The sequence below is a fragment of the Durio zibethinus genome, chromosome 20, assembly GCF_047325235.1.
Source record: "Durio zibethinus cultivar Kanyao isolate XHJ-2024 chromosome 20, ASM4732523v1, whole genome shotgun sequence".
Taxonomy (NCBI): domain Eukaryota; kingdom Viridiplantae; phylum Streptophyta; class Magnoliopsida; order Malvales; family Malvaceae; genus Durio; species Durio zibethinus.
Window position 1 is genome coordinate 583814 of NC_143181.1, and position 20134 is coordinate 603947.

At 38.1% G+C, this 20134-nt stretch overlaps 3 protein-coding genes and 2 pseudogenes across 9 annotated transcripts; 4 read left to right on the forward strand and 1 right to left on the reverse strand.

Annotated features, from left to right (window-relative positions):
* The first annotated feature begins 551 nt into the window (after window positions 1-551).
* Window positions 552-4626, forward strand: LOC111315229 (serine/threonine-protein kinase/endoribonuclease IRE1b-like). Its single transcript, XM_022916812.2, has 6 exons — window positions 552-870; window positions 1065-1299; window positions 1510-2933; window positions 3021-3193; window positions 3411-3657; window positions 4006-4626. The coding sequence occupies exons 1-6, from the start codon at window positions 749-751 to the stop codon at window positions 4448-4450; spliced, it is 2646 nt and encodes an 881-aa protein (XP_022772547.1). The 5' UTR covers window positions 552-748; the 3' UTR covers window positions 4451-4626.
* A 593-nt stretch (window positions 4627-5219) lies between these two features.
* Window positions 5220-7535, forward strand: LOC111315233 (putative protein phosphatase 2C 27). Of its 2 annotated transcripts, XM_089749050.1 has the most exons (3): window positions 5220-6146; window positions 6323-6630; window positions 7181-7535. In XM_089749050.1, the coding sequence occupies exons 2-3, from the start codon at window positions 6439-6441 to the stop codon at window positions 7379-7381; spliced, it is 393 nt and encodes a 130-aa protein (XP_089605176.1). In that variant the 5' UTR covers window positions 5220-6146; window positions 6323-6438; the 3' UTR covers window positions 7382-7535. The 2 variants fall into 2 exon arrangements, with proteins under 2 accessions (XP_089605176.1, XP_089605175.1); XM_089749049.1 differs by having other exon boundaries at window positions 5220-6630.
* A 443-nt stretch (window positions 7536-7978) lies between these two features.
* LOC111315231 (putative protein phosphatase 2C 27) lies at window positions 7979-9631 on the forward strand (annotated as a pseudogene). The gene is made up of 2 exons (XR_016330582.1): window positions 7979-8211; window positions 8829-9631. The product of XR_016330582.1 is annotated as a putative protein phosphatase 2C 27 (transcript).
* A 281-nt stretch (window positions 9632-9912) lies between these two features.
* Window positions 9913-13254, forward strand: LOC111315230 (F-box/kelch-repeat protein At5g42350 pseudogene; annotated as a pseudogene). Its single transcript, XR_016330581.1, has 2 exons — window positions 9913-10658; window positions 11135-13254. The product of XR_016330581.1 is annotated as an F-box/kelch-repeat protein At5g42350 pseudogene (transcript).
* Window positions 13255-14454: 1200 nt separating this feature from the next.
* On the reverse strand, window positions 14455-19007 carry LOC111315234 (U-box domain-containing protein 43-like). 4 transcript variants are annotated; one of them, XM_089749046.1, is made up of 5 exons: window positions 18947-19007; window positions 18662-18845; window positions 17410-17964; window positions 17000-17309; window positions 14455-16286 (listed from the first exon to the last, which is right to left on the reverse strand). In XM_089749046.1, the coding sequence occupies exons 3-5, from the start codon at window positions 17962-17964 to the stop codon at window positions 14710-14712; spliced, it is 2442 nt and encodes an 813-aa protein (XP_089605172.1). In that variant the 5' UTR covers window positions 18662-18845; window positions 18947-19007; the 3' UTR covers window positions 14455-14709. The 4 variants fall into 4 exon arrangements, with proteins under 4 accessions (XP_089605172.1, XP_089605171.1, XP_022772552.1 ...); XM_089749045.1 differs by having other exon boundaries at window positions 17410-17968; XM_022916817.2 differs by lacking the exon at window positions 18947-19007 and having other exon boundaries at window positions 17410-17844; window positions 18662-18892.
* Window positions 19008-20134: the final 1127 nt, after the last annotated feature.

Here is a 20134-nt window from a genome sequence, read left to right on the forward strand (position 1 = left end):
TATATATATTGGCCAAGAAATGCAATATTTACTGATTCCAATGCAAAAAGCCTTTCTAAAAAAAATCAAAAATAAAATTCATATAATCTATATTAATCTGTATCTATATATAATCTATTTATAATTATCTATATCTGTATTTCTTTTCTATCTAAAAACACCATAGAACAACTTTTGATTAAAAAAAATAAATATTTTTGTTTATTATATTTTTAGATTATCATTTTAAATATTTTATTAGAAAATCAATAACATTTATCCAATTTATAATTAAAAATTCTAATTTCATTAAAAAAAAAACTTTCACTAATTAAATAGATTTATTTGAAAAAAAAATCTATGTTAACCTACATACTCTGAAAATAACAAAGTAGTATTGAAAAAAAAAAAAAAAAACCGAATCATAAATTTTCATTTATTATTAATTTAATTGTAATGGAATGAAAATAAAATAACCGAAGAAAAAAACTTTTGTCCCTTTTAAACCCATATATACTAACCGTAGCCAGGACAAGTTCGTTAAGTATGCTAACTCGTCACGATCTGATTGGTTATAGAAAGAACAAGCGTTACAAATCCAACAAACTGACCGACAACGAGGAAGGAAGAGGTCGGGTGGATTGGAGAGAAAAAGAATCGAAGGGGAACCCTAATTGACTAATACGCGTCGATTGCGGTATTCTGCAAAAATCTCACAAAAATCTCACTTCTAAATTACGCTTATAGATCGAAAATTTTAGCATAATCAATGAGACGATCTCTGATATTCCTTTTGCCGTTAACGATCTTATTTTCTCCATCAATACGCGGCTTCTTCTGCTCGGAGATCTCGCAAACCTCTCTTTCCAATCATTTTCTGCCGCCCCCTCTGTAAGTAAAAATGCAATCTTTAACTTACTATTCTCATGCAATTAATATATATATATATATATATCATAACGAATTTTGCTGAATTGCACGTTAATTGGTTCCATTTATTATAAAGGCTGCAGCGAGCTATCTGGAGTTAGCTTAAGCGCCTAAAACCAGTTCTAATCAATTTTGTTTTTGGTGTCTTTATTTAGTAACGATGGAACGGCAGTGGTGGTTACTCTGGACGGAACAATGCATTTAGTGGACAGAGTATCGAGGAAGGTTCACTGGTCATTCGCTTCGGGCAGGCCAATTTATTCATCTTATCAGGCCTTCCAAGACCGCGACAATGATAAGCTTAATGTGTCTGGACCAAACAGTGATTTGTATGTGGACTGTGGGGATGATTTGCAACTCTATGTCCATAGCCGGCGCCAAGGAAGATTGGTATCAAAACTTACCCTACGTGTCTTTCTTAAAGTTGTGTGTCCCACACTAGTGTTGGATTTTCTTAGTCATTGATTCTATTGTATAATAAATATTATTGAATTTGACTGATTAAGTAGCATAGGGTCTTGCGTATATGCTTTGTTTCATCATATCCATCTGTTATAATAATGTCTTTATGAGCTCCTTTTTTTTTTTTTTGCACCCTAGAAAAAACTTGAACTGAGCGCTGAAGAATATGTTAGAAGAACACCCAACATAGCAGAGGATGGAGGGATCACTTTGGGAACAAAGAAGACCACTGTTTACCTTGTTGATGCAAACTCTGGAAGAATGGTACAAACTTATAGGTTAGATGATCCTCCCTCGACACTAGATGTTCGGAATAATGCAGGAAAAACAGTTCTTTGGACAATGGATGCTGATGCACTGGTGGATTCTGGTTCTGTTAACTCAACAACAGTTCAGCAGCTTGTCTACATTATGAGGACAGATTATGTGCTGCAGTATTATTCTCCAAACTCTGCTGAAGTATTATGGAATGTGGCATTTGCCAAAATTGATGCTGAATTTCGATGTCAAGGGTCAGAGAAAAAACTTTCTGTAGACTACATGCACGATTCTGAGTTGCAATTACCTTGTCAGATGAGGCTTGTTGTTATCCAAATTCCTGATCATAAATTGTTGGAGTCTCTTCCTGGTTTTGGCTGGCTAAATGGAATAATCCCTCTGCCAGCTTCAAGTCAAAATCCTCGCTTGCCACATGCTGAAAAATTCCCATTGGCTCTTCCTGATAACAAGGCATGGCTTGCTTTGCCAGCTTCTGAGATGGAAAACCCTCTTATGTTGGATAATATTAATATAAACATCACAAGGAGGTTTCACATGGCGGGATCCAGCATACAATCTTTCGTTGCTTTCTTTGCTACTCTGTTGACTATCATCAGCTTAGCCTTTTACAGCTTAAAACAGGGTAAGGGGAGTAAGCACGATCAAGAATTTAAATTGCAAGCAGTACATAAAAAGAAAAAACCTAAAAGATCTGGGAAAAGTAAGAACAGTGCCAATAATGAGAAAAGGAAGAAACTTGTTCCAGAGGAGAATAAGGTTGGAAACACCAACATACTTCCATGCACTGAAGGGAATGAAGGCAAATCATTGCTAACCTTTACAGATCTTGTTGATGGTCGTGTAGATGGACGCAGCATTGGTAAGTTACTTGTTTCCAACAAAGAAATAGGTAAAGGAAGCAATGGTACCGTAGTGCTTGAGGGGATTTATGATGGCCGTCCTGTAGCAGTTAAACGTCTTGTGCAGACTCACCACGATGTGGCTTTGAAAGAGATTCAGAACCTTATTGCTTCTGATCAACACCCAAATATTGTTCGCTGGTATGGGGTAGAGTTGGATCAGGATTTTGTTTATCTCTGTCTAGAGCGTTGTACCTGTAGCTTAAACGACCTGATCTATGCATACTCTGAATCTTTTCAAAATCAAGCCATTGACAAGGATGAAGATTCGAAATTCTTCAATGAGTATGGTGCTCGATTGCATATTGTGATGGAAAATAACAAGGATGTTGAACTTTGGAAGCCTAATGGGTGCCCTTCGCCCCATTTGTTGAAACTGATGAGGTAATTTTGATATACATATATATATATATATAGTTATCATTTATGTAAAGATTGATTAGAATTTGACATTGTTATCATTTTATGTAGAGATATAGTCTCTGGGCTTGCCCATTTACATGAAATTGGCATCATTCATCGAGATCTAAAGCCTCAAAATGTTTTGATAATCAAGGAGAGATCCCTATGTGCAAAGCTTTCAGACATGGGCATTAGCAAGCGCTTGATTGGGGATATGTCTTCCTTAACTCAGAGTGCTACTGGTAAGCTTATCGATCTCCTCCAGTTCAGCAACACGTAAACCATGTACTTTTCGTGGGTTTTTTTAATGGCTTGAGGATTGGATGAACCTACCTAGGAAACGTTGATAAATATGAATGACGATCCTCCTAATATGCTTTATTTTCAATATATATATATACACACACCGCTTTCACAAAGATTAATTGACTTAATTCTTTATATTGCTGCTAATTATAGGTTATGGAAGTTCAGGTTGGCAAGCACCTGAACAACTACGTCAAGGACGCCAAACACGTGCTGTGGATTTATTTAGTTTAGGCTGTGTTCTATTTTTTTGCATTACTGGTGGTAAACACCCTTATGGGGATAATATTGAACGTGATGTAAATATTGTGAATGACCGAAAGGACCTGTTCTTGATAGAGAGTATACCCGAAGCAATGGATCTTTTATCTCATCTCTTAGATCCCAACCCAGAAATGAGGTAATTGATCATCCTCACTCCTGAGTTTGCATCAAATTTTGATGATCCTATTATTATGCCTTTGTTGAATGCTCTTGTGCTTCATATTTTAGCACAGCTCTTCTTGTCCACATGCACATGCACAGGCATATGAAGTGCATTCTTAAATCTTACAGATAGAAAATGTTTCAGCTGTCTTATTAGGAAGTTATTTGGGCTGGTCATATGCTTATAGCCTCTATGGGCTTGTTATGTTGTAAGTATTTTAACAATAGGATCAAGCTAAATGCTTACAACTAACTTTAGTGATGTACCTCATCTTGTACCCAATGCGTCTCCTCTAATGACATTGATTGTGATATGTTGTAGGCCAAAGGCACAGGATGTTTTGCATCATCCGCTCTTTTGGAGTTCCGAGATGAGACTTTCATTTCTTCGAGAAGCTAGCGATCGTGTTGAATTGGAAGACAGGAAAAATGAATCAGAACTATTAAATGCATTAGAAAGTGTTGCTGTAGTTGCTTTGGATGGGAAATGGGAAGAAAAGATGGAAACTGCATTCATTAATAACATTGGTCAATATAGGAAATATAAGTTTGATAGTGTTCGTGACCTTTTGCGGGTAATACGGAACAAGCTAAATCACTACAGGGAACTTCCTCAAGAAATCCAAGAATTATTGGGGCCAGTTCCTGAAGGATTTGATGGATATTTCTATAGTCGATTTCCTAAACTCTTGATTGAGATTTATAAGGTACTATATAAGCACTGCAAAGAGGAGAAATTCTTCCAGAAATATATAACAGCAATCTAGTGCAACTGTCATTTGTTTCTCTCCAGCTAGCCGCTGTTCTTCTCACAGAAGAATATTACAAATTCTGTAAATAGAGAATGTATCATATTGCAAACAATTTGTATCATATTGCAAACAATTTTATGTACCAGTGATTGATCTATGTGTATATATATATATATATATTCTAAGTCTAACCATAAGTTCCAATTTTGTAGCTTTATCTTTTCTGATTTTTCAGCAGTATTTCCGAACCAGAGCAGTCAGCGATGCCGAAAGTTTGGAGGTGGTTGATTGATCCTGCTGCCAGTTGGTAGCTATTTTTTCACAGAAGAACAATATGCAAAGTTTTCCTATTATAGCTGGCCAGGAAAAGGTATTCTAACTTAAAAAAGAGTTTTAATAATTAAACAGATATAAGGTAAAGAGTTCGAATTCTGAAAGTCAAACAAAGTTTGAACTTTCAGTAAGGCTGGCTGGCTGGCTGGCTCAGACAACCCAGCTTTTGGTTCGAGCTTTAACTACAATCCCTTTTTTCACGCTCAAAATTTGCCACTTTTTGGCCCAAGGAAGGAGCGTCTGAGAGTGACTTTACTAACGTCAAAAGTGTAGTGTAGCGCAATTGAGTGAATTTGGGCTCACATTTACTTAGGTAGGCTCAAATTAGCTACTCTGAGAAGAGTTGAGTTGTTTGTTATCCTTGTACAGAACATTGAGGCCCAGTTTAGGTCCAATGGCAAGGCAAGGCAAGTCCAGTCCATGGCTGCTACAAAAGGCTATCCTTCGTTGAATTCCTTCTTCCTTCCCCTTAACCGAAAAACCCACCGCCTAAGATCATCCACCATGCAACTCTCTCACTTACATGATAATCATAACAAAAAATTATAAACGGTGATGACATATGGCTGCAGGGATGCAAGAATGGTTAGCATCGGCTCTTAATCGCCGCCTTCATCACTCTTCTTTTTGTTTCTTTAAGGTGGAGTTAAAGAAAGCAATTTCTTTCTTTCTTAGCCGAAATAACAACTTTCTTCAATGAAAGCCTCCAGCGTCGGCCCCGGGAATCACAAACTGCATTAACGAACCTAACCTCTCATCACTCTAACCGTTACAAAAGGCAGTACAGAGATCCAACGGCTGGGAAGCTCTGGCCGCAACAAACAAGAAAAAAAAATCGGGTCAACCCAGAGTTCCACAAATCATTGAAAGCCACAAACGCCATCCTCGACCCGCGACAGCTTCGCAGATCCACCGTATTACCTGGATTCGCCGGTCGCCAGCCACATACCAACAAGAACAACAAGTTATACTTTCTTTTTCATCATCCAATTCTCTCTTTTGAACGCCTTTTGCTTCTCTCTTTCCATCTCTCTGTCTGTTTAGCGGTTTTCTTTGTCTTCGATCATCTGACGAGAAAGTACCCAAAAAGAAAAAAGAAGGCAAAACACAAAGAATCATCATATTTACCCCCTGTGAGAGTTTCCCTGCGTTTCTTCAGAGCTTTCCTCCAATCGTTGAAGCTTTGTTGTTTCTTTCCTTTCATTGATGTAATCATCTGCTCCATTTTTTTTTTACCTTGAACGAATATTCTGATATTGTTTTCATCGATTTGTTGGGAATTTTTCGAGTTTTGATCTTTTGGAGAAATTTCGGCAACTGCTTCAAGTGATTATAAAAACCCAACTTTTAGATGGTTTGCTGGATAGCTTGATCAAAGGTAATTGAGGGCTTAAGTTTGGATTTTTTTTGAAGACTAGTTTGATTTAGAATTATTACACCTTTTCACAAAGAATTGGTTTTCTCAGATTTTTGAATTGTTGTCGAGGAACTCTGATGCACAATACATAAGATTCCTTTAGTTTGAAATCTCGTCAACTTATTTGATTGCTTCAGGATTTGGTTGTTTTGGAACCTTTTGAGAAGCTGCTCCAAGAATTTTAGAGAAAGGTTTGTTTTTTGCAACTTGAAAGTGTTCTTCGAGGCCTTTGATTTATGGTTGCCAAAGGAATATGGCAGCGGGTATGGATTTTTCACCTCCATTTATAACCATAGAAGGTGTTTATAGTAAGGATAATGTATCAGACATGGAAAATGAAAATCTGGATAATGTGAAACAAGTCACTCTTGGTAAACCTCAGCGCCACCTCTCAGTTATGAACCATTGTGTGAGTCCAGCATGGCTGATTGCCGAGGCTAATTTGGTATGTTTAATCTCTTCTAATCCCTCTTGCGATCATTATGGATTTGCAGGAGCCTGATCTTTAGGGACCTTTTAGATTAACATAAAATCTCAACATATATCATATGACTTATTAACTAGTTTAAAATTACTTGGAAAATTCACAAATAGTTGTACTCAGGTTTGTTTTGGTCATAAAAATCTGCTGACTCTTTTGGGAATAAATGATATCATCCTGAAATGTCGTTTTTGCATTTGTGCTGCATAAACTTCTGTCACTTTCTCCAATTTGATCAAGATTTTAGGAGATATAAGGATTATCCTTTGGAGATCTATAGCTGTTTATATTTTGTTGAAAATTATCAACTTGAGCGAGATTTTACATTGCTTTCATTTGATATTCTGTTGTATCATAACTGGCAGAAGATAAAATCAGATTTAGGAATTTCTTTGCACTAGTTTAATCTTTTTCTTTTTTTTTTTTGGCCACCCACTAGTTTAATCTATGTAGCTGCAAGATTCCAGATAATCTTTCCTTTCCATTTCTCACACACTTCTTTTTTCTTCTCTAGGAATTGGATGTTGGTATTGTAGTCCACAAATCATCTTCCGATGAAAAAACTGAGTTTTTGCCTGTGTTGCGATCAGGAAGCTGTGCTGAAATAGGACCCAAACAGTATATGGAGGATGAACACATTTGCATAGATGATCTTATTGGACATCTGGGGGCAACTGCAGAGTTCCCTTCTCCAGGAGCTTTCTATGGGGTATGATCATGTTAGAGTCTATGATATATGACCTGGCCAGGGTGGTTAATAAATAATCTTTTGGTGAACCATCGTAATTACATTTGAAATATGGAACTTTGTTCAATTTATATGGTATTTGATTTATGCACTTCCATCAGACTGTTTGGCATTGTTGTTAGTCAGTAGTGACATTTGTCCTCATTGATATAGCTTTGTTGTTAGTCAGTAGTGAAAAACGTGTGTCCTCATTGATATAGCCTCTGCCTATATCATTTAATGTGTTTACCTTTATGTGGTTAGTATTGAGGAAGGTTTGGCTGTGGTGTTTGGAGCACATTCCGTTTCATGAAAAAGGGAATCTGGAGATTTTATCCAGGCCAAAAAGAGAAAAAAAAAAGCAGCTTGATCTTATGGTAGCAATACGACAAGTTTTTAAACATTACACAATCCTTTTTCCCCAGATGCACATTACTTATAGTAATTTTTCTCCCTTCGACCTGCTGCCTCCTTATAACTTGCTACTTCATGGCTAAGTTTAAGATGTCTATACATTTCCGTTCTATTATTTGTACAATTACCCTGAAAGGTGGTTTAGGAATCATAGTTGACAATACTCATTAACTGATTCTTGCCAATACATGTGGACATGTTTTTGATGGTCATGGAGGAACAGATGCAGCTCTATTTATTAGGAAGAATATCCTTAAATTCATAGTTGAAGACTCTCATTTTCCCATTCTTGTGGAGAAGGCAATTAAGAGTGCTTTTCTGGAAGCCGATTTTGCATTTGCAGATGCTAGTTCTCTTGATATATCTTCTGGTACCACTGCATTAACTGCACTTATTTTTGGAAGGTAAATGAACCACAGATTTGCACTAGTAATTTTCCTTTTTGACGTTGTTCCATAAAACTCCTCTTCTTGCAGCCATTTTTTTGGTTTGAGATGTCCTAATATCCTGTGCATTGAGTCATTGACATAAAAAAATGATTCTGCATTGAAGCAAGACATTGTATATAATCGTTTATCAAATTTGTTTGACAAATTATTTGTACGGAAAATGTAGAAGGAGGACAAAAGGCTAAAGATATGAAGAGTTTTCATCTCTAACATTGCAAGCAATTCTTTGGAAAAAGTTCAAGCACGTTGAAACTTGCATACAATTTTGAATTAAATGGAGATCCCATTCATCTTAAAAACTTAATATAGAGTTCATCATTTGTGGTTTAGTGGGAAAGCAGTTTATAACAAGTTTTAATTGCTTAGCAATAGGAATTTAGAGATTGAGGATAAATAAAACATCTGTTTCTGACTCTAGTTTGAGCATCACCAGAATACACTAGCCCACTGGTGTGTTTAACATTATGCATTGGTCGAACCTGAACTCAATGTCTTTCAGTAGTCATGTTCTGCATTCTGAAAGTCAGGATTTGGCTACCTCTAAGACTCTTAACATTACTTTCTCTTCATAGGACCTTGATAATTGCAAATGCTGGGGATTGTCGAGCTGTGCTGGGAAGGCGAGGTAGAGCAATTGAAATGTCCAAGGACCACAAACCTAATTGTACTTCTGAAAGACTAAGAATTGAGAAACTTGGCGGAGTTGTTTATGATGGCTACCTCAATGGTCAATTATCTGTGGCACGTGCACTTGGAGACTGGCACATGAAGGGGCCAAAAGGATCTGCCTGTCCTTTAAGTGCAGAGCCAGAGCTGTAGGAGACAGACCTGAGTGAGGATGACGAATTCTTGATAATGGGATGTGATGGGCTGTGGGATGTTATGAGCAGCCAGTGTGCTGTGACTATGGCAAGGAAGGAGCTGATGCTTCATAATGATCCTGAAAGATGTTCAAGAGAGCTTGTCAGGGAGGCACTGAGGCGCAAAAGTTTTGATAATTTAACAGTAATTGTGGTTTGTTTCTCTGTTGATCCTCCACCTTGAACAGAAATAGCACAATCCTGTGTCCGGTGGAGCATATCAGCAGAAGGACTGAATTTACTGAAGGGTGTACTGTATTGTAACTGATGAAACAGGGGATGGTTGAAAGAGTCTGTGCATAAACACATTGGATGGCGAAATGGTCATGGCATTTTTCCCCCAAGTAGCTGCTGCTGTCCCCTTCACTGTGGCTAACATCCATCCTCATTAAGGGACATCCTTATCATGTAGAATATGATTCTTATTGAGTTTTTAAATCCTCTACATCTGAGATAACTCATGCTGTACCGATTGGCAGGATTCATTGTTCAACCCGTCTTTCTTTCTTTCTTTCTTTCTTTCGTTCTTTCCTATTCATCTTCTTACTTTCTGTAAATAAACTGAATCTTGAGAGATATGTTCTAGGCCTAGCACTCTTTCTGTAAATCAAATAATTAAGTACTATCATTGACCATTCCATTGGTTATTGTTGTCTGGCGGTACCCTGCCCATTCTTGAGATGAAGGATTTTCCCAACAACTAGCCACATGCAAATTTGATTGGTCATCTCCTGGTTTGTCAGAGTTCAATTTCATTACACGAGTTAAAAATCGGGATGAGTTTTGGTCTGAGAGTCTGATTGCATCGAGAACCAGAGAATTTTTTAGCAATCGGACCGCCATTATTGTTGTAGTGTTGAAACTCCGAAAAGGCTTGAGTAGTAGGGAAAACAACAATAGCACTCTAGCATCCATGCCTTTTGCTGCTGGATATCTATCAATCCAACTGTGGAACCATGCGACAAAGGGCAGGAAAGAGTAATAATATAATATTAGTACTCTTTTTGCTTAGGAAAAAGAATACTGTATATAGCTATATCAAGCCCGAAAAACAAGGGGACCGCCATTCTCACGCCGAGCTTTTCGCTTTCACACATCCTCAACCACCGCCGCAAAACTAAACCTCACACGTGCAGCCAACGTGCTCTAATTAAAGCACCGACCCCCCCCCCTTTTTTTTAAGATAAAAAAGAAGAAATGAAGAAACGAAGGGATCACTGGCTGTTACCCTAAAAAACCTCACAGCCGCTGAGTCATCCAGTCCCGAGCATCTTCGAAGTTGTTGCCGTGGAGATCGACGGCTGTGATATGGCTTGCACGATAAACGTTAAGAAAGGCTTGCTATAAGGTGGAAACTTAACTGGAACTGGAAGAAGAATACTAAACCAAAAAAAGAGAGAGAGAGAACGGTAAACGGGAAAGCGAAGAGCTGATGCATCGCTTTACCCACCAAACACTTATTTTTGTCGATTAAGTTTGTCTGGATTCAAACCTTTACTAATCCTAATCATCGATCTCTCTCTGAAGTTTCATTCCTGCAATGTAAGTCCCTTCCCTTGTATTGCTTGTTTTCATTTTAATAATGCAATTGATTTCAGGTTCTGGAGTTTAGGTTTGTAGCATGTTAATCATTCTTTGTTAGCTTAAATTAGTACTAGTAATTTACATTGAATTGAAAGGGGAAACGAGTTGTATAAATCTTATAATTAGAAAATGCAGTCTATGGATCTGTAAACGACAATATATCCCTGCTAAAACTTTACTTTTAGGTGAATTCTACTGTAATTTATTGCTTTCGGCATGTATTTCTTGATTTAATAAAATGTAATGGTATTCATTGTTGTTCTTGTATTGCTTTTACGTCGTCAATTCCTATTTGTTTCTCCTTCATTTGCCTTTTTTTCTGATTCTTTTTTCGAAGCTCTCACGATTCAAATTAAGTCTCTTGTCTTTGCTCCAAACATTTTGATATTTGTCTGCTTGACTCTATGTTCTCTGATTAACATGTTTACTAGCAGAACTATTTTCCTTTCACCGGGAGCTGCCGTAACTTGGCCTCATCATGATATACTCGTGGGGAAGGAAAAACGAGTAGTTTATGCTACGGATTTTCTGGCTCTAGTATTCACTGGATTTCAAGGAATGGAATATTATCAAGCACTTTTCACCATTTCCCATGGTCATCTGCTTGTTTTCTAGTAGATGGCAAGAGTGTAAGTAACCAAAATGCAGCTAGCAAGATAGAAATGGGTGTGCAACTTTGCATGCCCAGAGGTGGAGACTGTAATGTTTGCCGAGAGCATGAGTCGGGAGGAGTCTCTTCATCAGGATTTTGAGGCTCTGACCGTGTCAAAACGGATTGTGAGGAGTGTTAGTCAGAAGTTGAGGAAAAAAAACCATAGAGGTGAAGGGGAGGAAGAGGATAAGGTGAGAAGGGTCTCCTTGAACTGTCTTACTCTATATGGTAGAGGTGGTGGTTGCAAAGTGGGTGCTGATATGGATGAGGAATTTGGTGATCCAAGTAACAGGAGAAGGTCAAGTTCCAGTGAAGAAGGAAAGGTGTACAAAGCAATTTGGGGTACTGAGGACAATAAGTTTGATTGCTTCTCATATGGGATGAAGGAGAAGTTTTGGAAGAAAAACAATAGAAAAGATTTAGAACTTGAGGAATCTGTACAACACAGCAGGATGTATATCTTTCTTCCAGACGACATTCTAGAGATGTGCTTGGTGAGACTACCACTGACCAGTCTTATGAATGCCCGCCTTGTGTGCAAGAAATGGAGACACTTGACTACATCTCCTCGGTTTTTGCAGATGCGACTAGAAGGTTCTTATCAGAACCCGTGGTTGTTTCTCTTTGGTGCAGTTAAAGATGGCTATTGCTCTGGGGAGATACATGCACTGGATGTGTCTCAAGATCAATGGCATAGGATTGGTGCTGATAACCTCAGAGGAAGGTTCATGTTCTCAGTTGCCGGTATCCAGGATGATGTTTATATTGTTGGAGGTTGTTCAAGCCTAACCAACTTTGGGAGGGTGGATAGGAGCTCAGTTAAGACACACAAAGGTGTATTGGTCTTTAGCCCTCTCACCAAATCCTGGCGTAAGGTTTCATCTATGAGGTATGCTAGATCAATGCCTATTTTAGGAATATCTGAGGTTACTTCAGATTTCTTGGTCATTCAAAGCCATCAGAGTCGAAATGATAGGCGGTTTCCCAGATCACAAGTTGGTGGAGTGTCAGATGGTTATGAGGGTCCGCACAGGCTTTCACTCAGGCATCAATACAGAAATCCTTTTGATGAAAATGAGCCTTCATTATTACTCAATAGAAAATCATACAAGTTTATGAGACAAACAAGTGAACAATCAAATACAAAGGGTTGTAAAAGATTTGTGTTGATTGCTGTTGGAGGTCTTGGATCTCGGGATGAGCCACTGGATTCTGGTGAAATCTATGATTCTATATCAAATAAATGGACTGAAATCCAGAAGCTGCCTATAGAGTTTGGGGTCGTTTGTGCTGGGGTTGTTTGTAATGGAATGTTTTATGTTTGCTCTGAGAATGACAAGTTAGCAGGTTATGACATAGAAAGAGGCTTTTGGATTGGAATCCAAACATCCAGATTTCCTCGCCGTGTTCATGAGTACTACCCAAAACTTGTGTCTTGTAATGGTCGCTTGTTTATGCTTTCTGTCTCTTGGTGTGAGGGAGATGGGCAAATTGGTCGGAGAAACAAGGCTGTAAGAAAATTGTGGGAGCTAGATCTGATGTATCTTACATGGACTGAGGTCTTAGTACACCCGGATGCTCCAATGGACTGGAACCCTGCTTTTGTTGCTGACAGGAACGTAGTATTTGGGGTTGAAATGTTCAAAATATTTGGTCAAGTGTTGGATTTCTTCACTGCGTGTGATGTGTCTGATATGGAGATGAATTGGAACCATATTTCTAGGAATCACTTGGCTCATGAATTAGATGCTTCTTCTTGCATGACCAAGACAATGGCGGTGCTACATCTGTAATATGTTTGCAATGCACTGTAATTCAATCGGAAAATTTTAAAACATTATTGCTCATTGGGGGATTTTGTGTGTACATTTGGATCTATGAATTTCATATTTATTTCTTGAATTTCCACAATTTGTACAATGGCAACTGCCTCTGGTTTCTCGTTCGTATTCAGTCTTAGCAGAGGTATGGTCACTCATAATCTTCCTTGTAATTTCTTCACCATTGTTCATAAATTGCTTTTGTTGTCTTTTGGTTTCTTTGATCAAGTTGTGACAATTATTTTTGGAAAAGGGGGAAAAAGACAGAAATTCTAATTTCTAATGTTTAAAGCTTGTAAATTTGTAAATTTGTCAAGAAAGAGAATCTGAAAGCATCATGGTTCTTGAATTAAAAATAAAAAAAATTAAGGATTGATGTCAATGCTAACTGTCACAAACTATTATGTTAGGCTTCCATTAAATGAACTGAACGTGATCTTGACTTTGAGCATAACTGCTTCTAATTTCTAGTACAAAGGATCTTTCTTATTATAACTCTGTAAGCTTAATTTCCTTCCAAATTATTTATGAAGATTTAAAAAACTTTATTCTTTATCGGAAACGTTATGTGTCCTTGTGAGAAAATAACAGAAATGTGCTTGAATTTGAATGATCAGTACACTCCATGCATTGCCCAAGTGCCGTAAAGATGCATCCAAATATCCAATGCTTTTCCAGTTTACTCACTTTTGAATCAAAATACACAAAATTTCCTTAATACCAGCCTTAGATTGTTGTGAATCTTTGAACACACTAGAGGAATCCTACTACAGCGAAACCTGGAGAAGGAATCTTTGCCATGATGGATATCCGAGTCAATGGTATTCATTCCACAAAGCAATAGGGGCCTAGCAAAAGACACTTAGTCAAAACATTTCCCCCACCCCCATATTTGTTTGTGTTCAAAGTTATGCATGCAAACGGTTTTGGTGTTAATGGCTAATCTGCCACTGAACAAAAAAAAAAAAAAATCAGGTCTGCTTCCTACCACATCCGGAAGTGTGGGTGCTGTGCTAGTTGGCTTTAACCCAATGCAACTGATTTTGATATTAATAGCGAATCCTGTCACTGAACAAAAAAAACATATATATATATATATATATATTTGTGCATCCTATGCTGTTAATAATAAAAATGAAAAAGGTCGTACATGTCGTCCTTTACTAATTACTAACGAACATCCACCGTGGGAATTTTGTTTGAAGCAAAGAACTTCATATGATAAAACGCCAGGAACTCAAAAAGGCATATTGTAAAAGAAATAAAGGCCTACACCACTCAATGCCAAAACGATAGTAGTTTGTATAAAGAAATGAAGGTCAATGAAAATAACATCATTAAGAAGAACAAACGAACTACTCCTTGAAACCCCCTACAAAGTGGGAAATCCATATACACCAATATCTACTTGCACCTTAATGCCTTGCAAAACTATCCATGTATTGACTGAAATCAAACAGCTTTTGGCAAAGGATGGACTACATACAGGTTGCTATACTCAGCCAATTATGAATAAGGCATGTACAAAGCAATAAATTTATCCCATGTTTGGAAAAATTCCAGAGAAGTTTGGGATCTTATCAACGTGCTTTAGGGCACGCTCTGCAATTTGTCGGGTTCTGCAGTCAGCATGGTGGAAGGCATCAACAAGTGCAGTGCTCACATTTTGATATCCAGAAACTTCATACGCTATATCATCAGTCCTTAAAAGTCTCTCCACTACCCAAACTGCTCTTCTCCTCAAGTTCTCTGTTCTTTTCTCAAGTAACACGTCAAGTATTGGCTGAATTCCCTCTGCCTCACACAAAATTATCACTCCTTTCTCAATATCAACTCCATCATCCAACAAAGTGGAAAGTGCTGCAAGTGCTGCTTCAACCACCTTCTCATTTGTGTGGTCCAAGAGTGCAACCAACTTATGCACGGCCTGCCCTTCCAAAAGACAAAAGCTCTCTCTAAGTGAACAAGTTCCCCGGTGGACACAGCACAATCCTGTTATGACAGCTGGTTTGCTAAAACATGGAAAGATAGGGGCACAAAATCCAGGTGCTGGCAACTCAGGCAATCTCGTCAAATTTTTGGATTCTTGAGATAAGTTCTCCAAAGCTGCGGCAGAAACCATCTGCACATTGTCAAGACCATTGGCCTGAAGCAAATCAATGAATAATGCTGCAAGACCAGACTCACGGCAAAGGGCAACAGCACCAGGCTCATCTGACAAGACAAAAGTAACCCTTGCAAGCACATGAACAAGTCCTTCAAGGAATGGTGTTACAAAACGGGTGCCTCTAATCTCTCCTTGCCTGATCTTGACAACTCTAGAGATGATCAACTGAAAAGCACCTTCATCTAGCATTTGTCGTGTGAGGCCCAAATCCCTCTCTGGGAGTTCAGCTAAGAGGCCAGCAGCTGCTGCCTGCTCTTCAGAAATTCCCATATTTTCTGATATGACTCTAATTAGGCTGCTGAGCTGGCCAACCGTGCCGCGTAGTGCATCTGCTAATTCTTGACCCATGTGAGGAGAGAGGTTCAGGAGAAGTTTTATGGATGCCATACGCAAATCATTCTGGGGAACCTCAATAAACTGAACCAAACTGTTAGTAGCCCCAGAGCTTTTAATGGCAGCAACAACATTCAGAACTGTTGTCGGAGAACTAGTAAGTCCAACAAGAACTTGAAGAAGTTTGCACTCAATTGGTGGACCAGTGTTGCTGATTAGTCGAAGTAAGCTATGGACATTGTCTTCTGAAACAAGAGTCTGATGGTCCGGCCCAATAGGGATGGAATCTACCTTGTACCCTGAGTTTACAACATTGGCTAGAATTGTGGCGGAAACCTCTTTCAGTCTCATGGGAAGCTGATTGGCACCAACAGTGAAGAGGTCCTTGACAAGGGGGGGAAGTATTCCTGTCTCAATCAACACCTTGGAGCTTGCTTCATAAGATGAGATTTGGTTAAGAGCCTTAAGAGCAGCTTCTCTAGATTGCATGCTACCACTTTTCATGATATTGATCAGAGATGCACCTACAGTTCTTGCAACATGGACTTTCACATCATTATTCAAAACCAACTCACCAAGATATGCAGCCATGGAAAGCTTTGTTTCTGGAGGACCTGCAGCAATACCATTTTACTTTAACTATAGAGATATAGCAACGTACATGATTAGAATGTTCAAATATGACGGACTACCTGTTCAGGACAACAACAAAAATCCTGCTCCTGGGTGTCAGCCAGTTAGGAAAATTACTACTAGTACTATGATGCAGATGAAGTTTGCTACAAAATATGTGATACCCCCTGACTAGAGAGGCTAAGGTTGCAGAGATAAAGAACACAACAAATGTTTAAAAAGTTCAAGACATGTTAACACCAAAAATCAATTTAGATCATTTAGCATCCAAGCCGAAGCAACAAACAAGGTTTAGTATATGAAAATGTTCAAACTATAGTTGTCAGCAGCTGGACAAATATTTTCACAACTTCATGATTTAAAATGGAGATAATTCCCCAAAAGCAGGCATATTTAATCCCAGAGGGAGTAGCAAAGAAATAACTAGCAAGTTTCAGGGTAAGGACAAATGAACTAAGGACTATGCATGAAAAATAGAGGCAATCATAATTACATAAAAAGATCTGCAGTCAATTGACAATTAGCATACTGATGAGCATGTTAGAAGGATATTATTTTTTAAAAAAAAGTAAAATTTTTCAACAAAACAAAGTCAGGGCCAAAAGTACATGGCTGCACCCAAAAAATGATGGAGGACCAGTATGCTTGCAACAAGTTAGGAAAAGCACAAAATGTCAAGGAAAGAGAGGAGCACCTTCAAGAATCTGGGTTAAAAGAGGCTGCAATCTACCGTTTTCAGCCATCTGTCTGACATTGTTCTCACACTTTTCCAGATTTTCTAGAGTTTTATCAGCCTTCTCAACAGTCAAAACATTCTCAGATTTGCTGCTTGTCATTCCAACTAATATAAGAATTGATCCATTAATTGAACCAATCTTCTCACACAAGGCTTCAGATTTTGATAGTTCATAAAGCAAAGAGACAGCCTCTTCCCTCTCCTTGGACTGTTCATGGGACAAGAACTTAACTATTGTACGCACAGTGTCCCCCTCAGCCAATATTGCCTGAAAAAGCATGCATATCTGGTTAGTAATCCAGTCCTGGATGCATACATTACAATGATGTCATTGTCACTGTACAAGAAAACATCAAACCTAGAACAACCTTATTATCTGCATCTTCCTCAACCACTACTTGGAGTGTCTCCAACACTTTGCTCCGAACTTTACGGCTGCTGCTCTTTAGCATGTCAACAATCATAGGTATTAGATCAGCATTGCGTACAACATGTTTATTGGATTGATTTTTTTGGCAGATATGTTGGATGAACTTCAGAGACAGCAGAACATCATTTTCTGAACTGCCTATATTTAATGATCTACGAGCCATATCAAGCTGGGCAGCTTCATTCCTAGTAGTCCACTCTTCAATGGTGTTCCGCAAAGCAATACTAGGATTTAGATCTGTGCTTTTTAGTTCTTTCAGAGTCAATGGGCAAACCGGCCTCCTTCCACTTTCCTTACATTCCTTGAACCACTTTTCAATTGCTTCACGTTCAAATGTTTGGCCATTTTCTAACGTCACAGGGTCACACATAACCTGCTTTGTCAAAGGGCATAGAAATGCATCATAAATGGGCTCTATGTACAGTCTCTCAAAATGAAAGCTCTCATCGGACTGGCTCCCAGGGTTGTAACTTCCGTCCCAGCTCCCAGCCATCTGACTAATATAGTCACCACAAAAAATGTATAATTGCTTAATAAAAAATTAGGTTATTAAAAGCTTGAAATAATAACAGAGACAATAGCAATTGCAATAACCAATGAGATAGCAATCATGAAAAGGAAGGCAGAAGACAACTATAAAAACAGCACAATCAAAGTTCAAGGGTTCAACCAAAATCAAGGAGCTACTAGGTGACAGTAAAACAGTGTTATGCTTTAATATGAAAAAGAGAGTGTGATAAACATGATTCATATTTCACGCTCCATTAGTTTGCCAAGGTAATGCATAAGACTAAGGAAATTTACAATTAAACAACTAAGTGCTTGTCCAGAAATGATTGCTGTAGCTTTAAGAAGGCAACTTGTATTTCTCTAGAATCAGGGAAATAAAGCATTACGCGACACCACCAAGACAGAATGAAAACCATCGAAAAGAGAATCTCATCTCAATCCAAAAACATAATTTACAAATCTAAATTAAGTAAGTCGAATGAGCACTGAATTTAGATTAGAATCTAATTGCAAGCTATTAAAATCTTGAAATCGAAGAAAGTAGCAACTCCCCCCCCCCCTCCTAAACCAAATAAAAAGTACTAAATTTAGATAAGAAAGTTACAACTTTTCGTCTCTTCCAACTCACAGCTGATAAAAAGACAAAGAATTGAAACAAGAAAAAAAGGTAACAATCATACCTTGTTGATTTTGAAGAGGGACGAAAAGGAATATGAAGGATGCCTTTGGCAAACCCTAATTCTACTATGAAGATTCCCAGGAAAACTGTTGTTGGATTACCCTAATTCTTCGCATAAGTTCTTTTATGGAGGAATTTGAATTAGGGTTTGCCTCTCGATGTTCGAAGTATTGAAGGGGTTTTCGCTGATTAAAACAAAAAAAAAAAGACAACAATAGGAATAGGAACAAGCAAAGGAAGCAGCAGAGAAATTAAATTAATATATATGTGTGTTTGATTTGAAAACCATCACATAAGAGTTGGAGGAGAGAAAAAGTTGACTCCAAAACCATCAGTCATCTGCCAACAAGAGAGAGAGAGACTGGACGTGTGGAGGCAAGAATTCATTATTCAACCTCCGGTGACCCACCCCCAATCCCATCACACGCTTCAACAAACATGAAAAATATTTTGCTTTTTTTTTGTTTTTTCCCTTGCTTTATTTTAAAACTATCTAATATCACTGACTGCAACTGTGCAATGACTATCCATGAGGTTAAGCGGTCGTCGCCGGTTAAAAAAGAAAACAAATGGCTGCGTTTGCCACATTCCACGTCTGCGAAGAAGATAAATCCTTACTAATTTTCATTGCAGAATTTGAAGGGGCTGTTGTACGAGTCAGAATATAAACAATTAAACATCACGTAACATTGAGTTGAGTTGAGTTGACACACGTTTCCAAAAGGGTACCCTACAGTCCTACTCTACTCATTAAGGTAAGTGCAAAGTCAATTTTTCAATGTTGACTTGCTTCAGTTGCGCAAAAGGCTGAAACACTTGGACCCTCGTCTCAGAATCAGATCTGAGACAAGTAGAGAGGGAGACAACCCCATTTAATAACAACTTGGAACCATGCTAGCTTAACAAGAAAGGGAAGCCCAGCCAAAGCCAATGTCTGTATTTCCGCGTTTGTCTCGAGTCTGAGACTATTACAAAATTTTCAATTCCAAAATTTAAGTAAAAAACCTTTCTAAAGTTTAGTCATAATGTAAAAAAAAAAAAAAAAAAGGTAGTTTGATGAATAATTATGGATTGTGATCAGGCAAAGAGAAGCGGCAGACATGAAAGGAAGAAGTGACTGGTTTTCAAGTGCAAATATAATATATGCGCGACGTGCATGGTATTCGAGTAACATAAGCAAACAAATCATGCATCCAAGGCATTTGGGATTGATCGAACGTCAAACAAGTACTGGTGAGTGCTTAGGTTTGAGCCTTCTTCGAGGCAACTGAGCTTGATTATTGGATTGATAACGATTTCCTTCCCGTCCATCACACAATCATATGTTATTAAATAATTTTCCATACTTATATACTGTTCATCGTTGAGGTTTTTGGGCGTAGAATACTGGATATTGGGCTTAGAACCCAAATGATCGGGCTATAGCCTATATGTATTATCTATTATGTATGGGTTTTGGAAGGTCTCTACTTTC

What these genes read in the sequence shown, in the direction of transcription:
- LOC111315229 (XM_022916812.2), top strand. Translation starts at nt 749, where the DNA reads ATGAGACGATCTCTGATATTCCTTTTGCCGTTAACGATCTTATTTTCT. An exon ending in GCCGGCGCCAAGGAAGATTG is followed by an intron (nt 1,300 to 1,509) that starts GTATCAAAACTT and finishes TTTGCACCCTAG; the next exon opens with AAAAAACTTGAACTGAGCGC. An exon ending in CTTAACTCAGAGTGCTACTG is followed by an intron (nt 3,194 to 3,410) that starts GTAAGCTTATCG and finishes TGCTAATTATAG; the next exon opens with GTTATGGAAGTTCAGGTTGG.
- LOC111315233 (XM_089749049.1), top strand. Translation starts at nt 6,439, where the DNA reads ATGGCAGCGGGTATGGATTTTTCACCTCCATTTATAACCATAGAAGGT. An exon ending in TGATTGCCGAGGCTAATTTG is followed by an intron (nt 6,631 to 7,180) that starts GTATGTTTAATC and finishes TTTCTTCTCTAG; the next exon opens with GAATTGGATGTTGGTATTGT.
- LOC111315234 (XM_089749046.1), bottom strand. Translation starts at nt 17,964, where the DNA reads ATGGCTGGGAGCTGGGACGGAAGTTACAACCCTGGGAGCCAGTCCGAT. An exon ending in AGGAAGATGCAGATAATAAG is followed by an intron (nt 17,310 to 17,409) that starts GTTGTTCTAGGT and finishes ATGCTTTTTCAG; the next exon opens with GCAATATTGGCTGAGGGGGA. An exon ending in TTTAACCCAGATTCTTGAAG is followed by an intron (nt 16,287 to 16,999) that starts GTGCTCCTCTCT and finishes GTATTGCTGCAG; the next exon opens with GTCCTCCAGAAACAAAGCTT.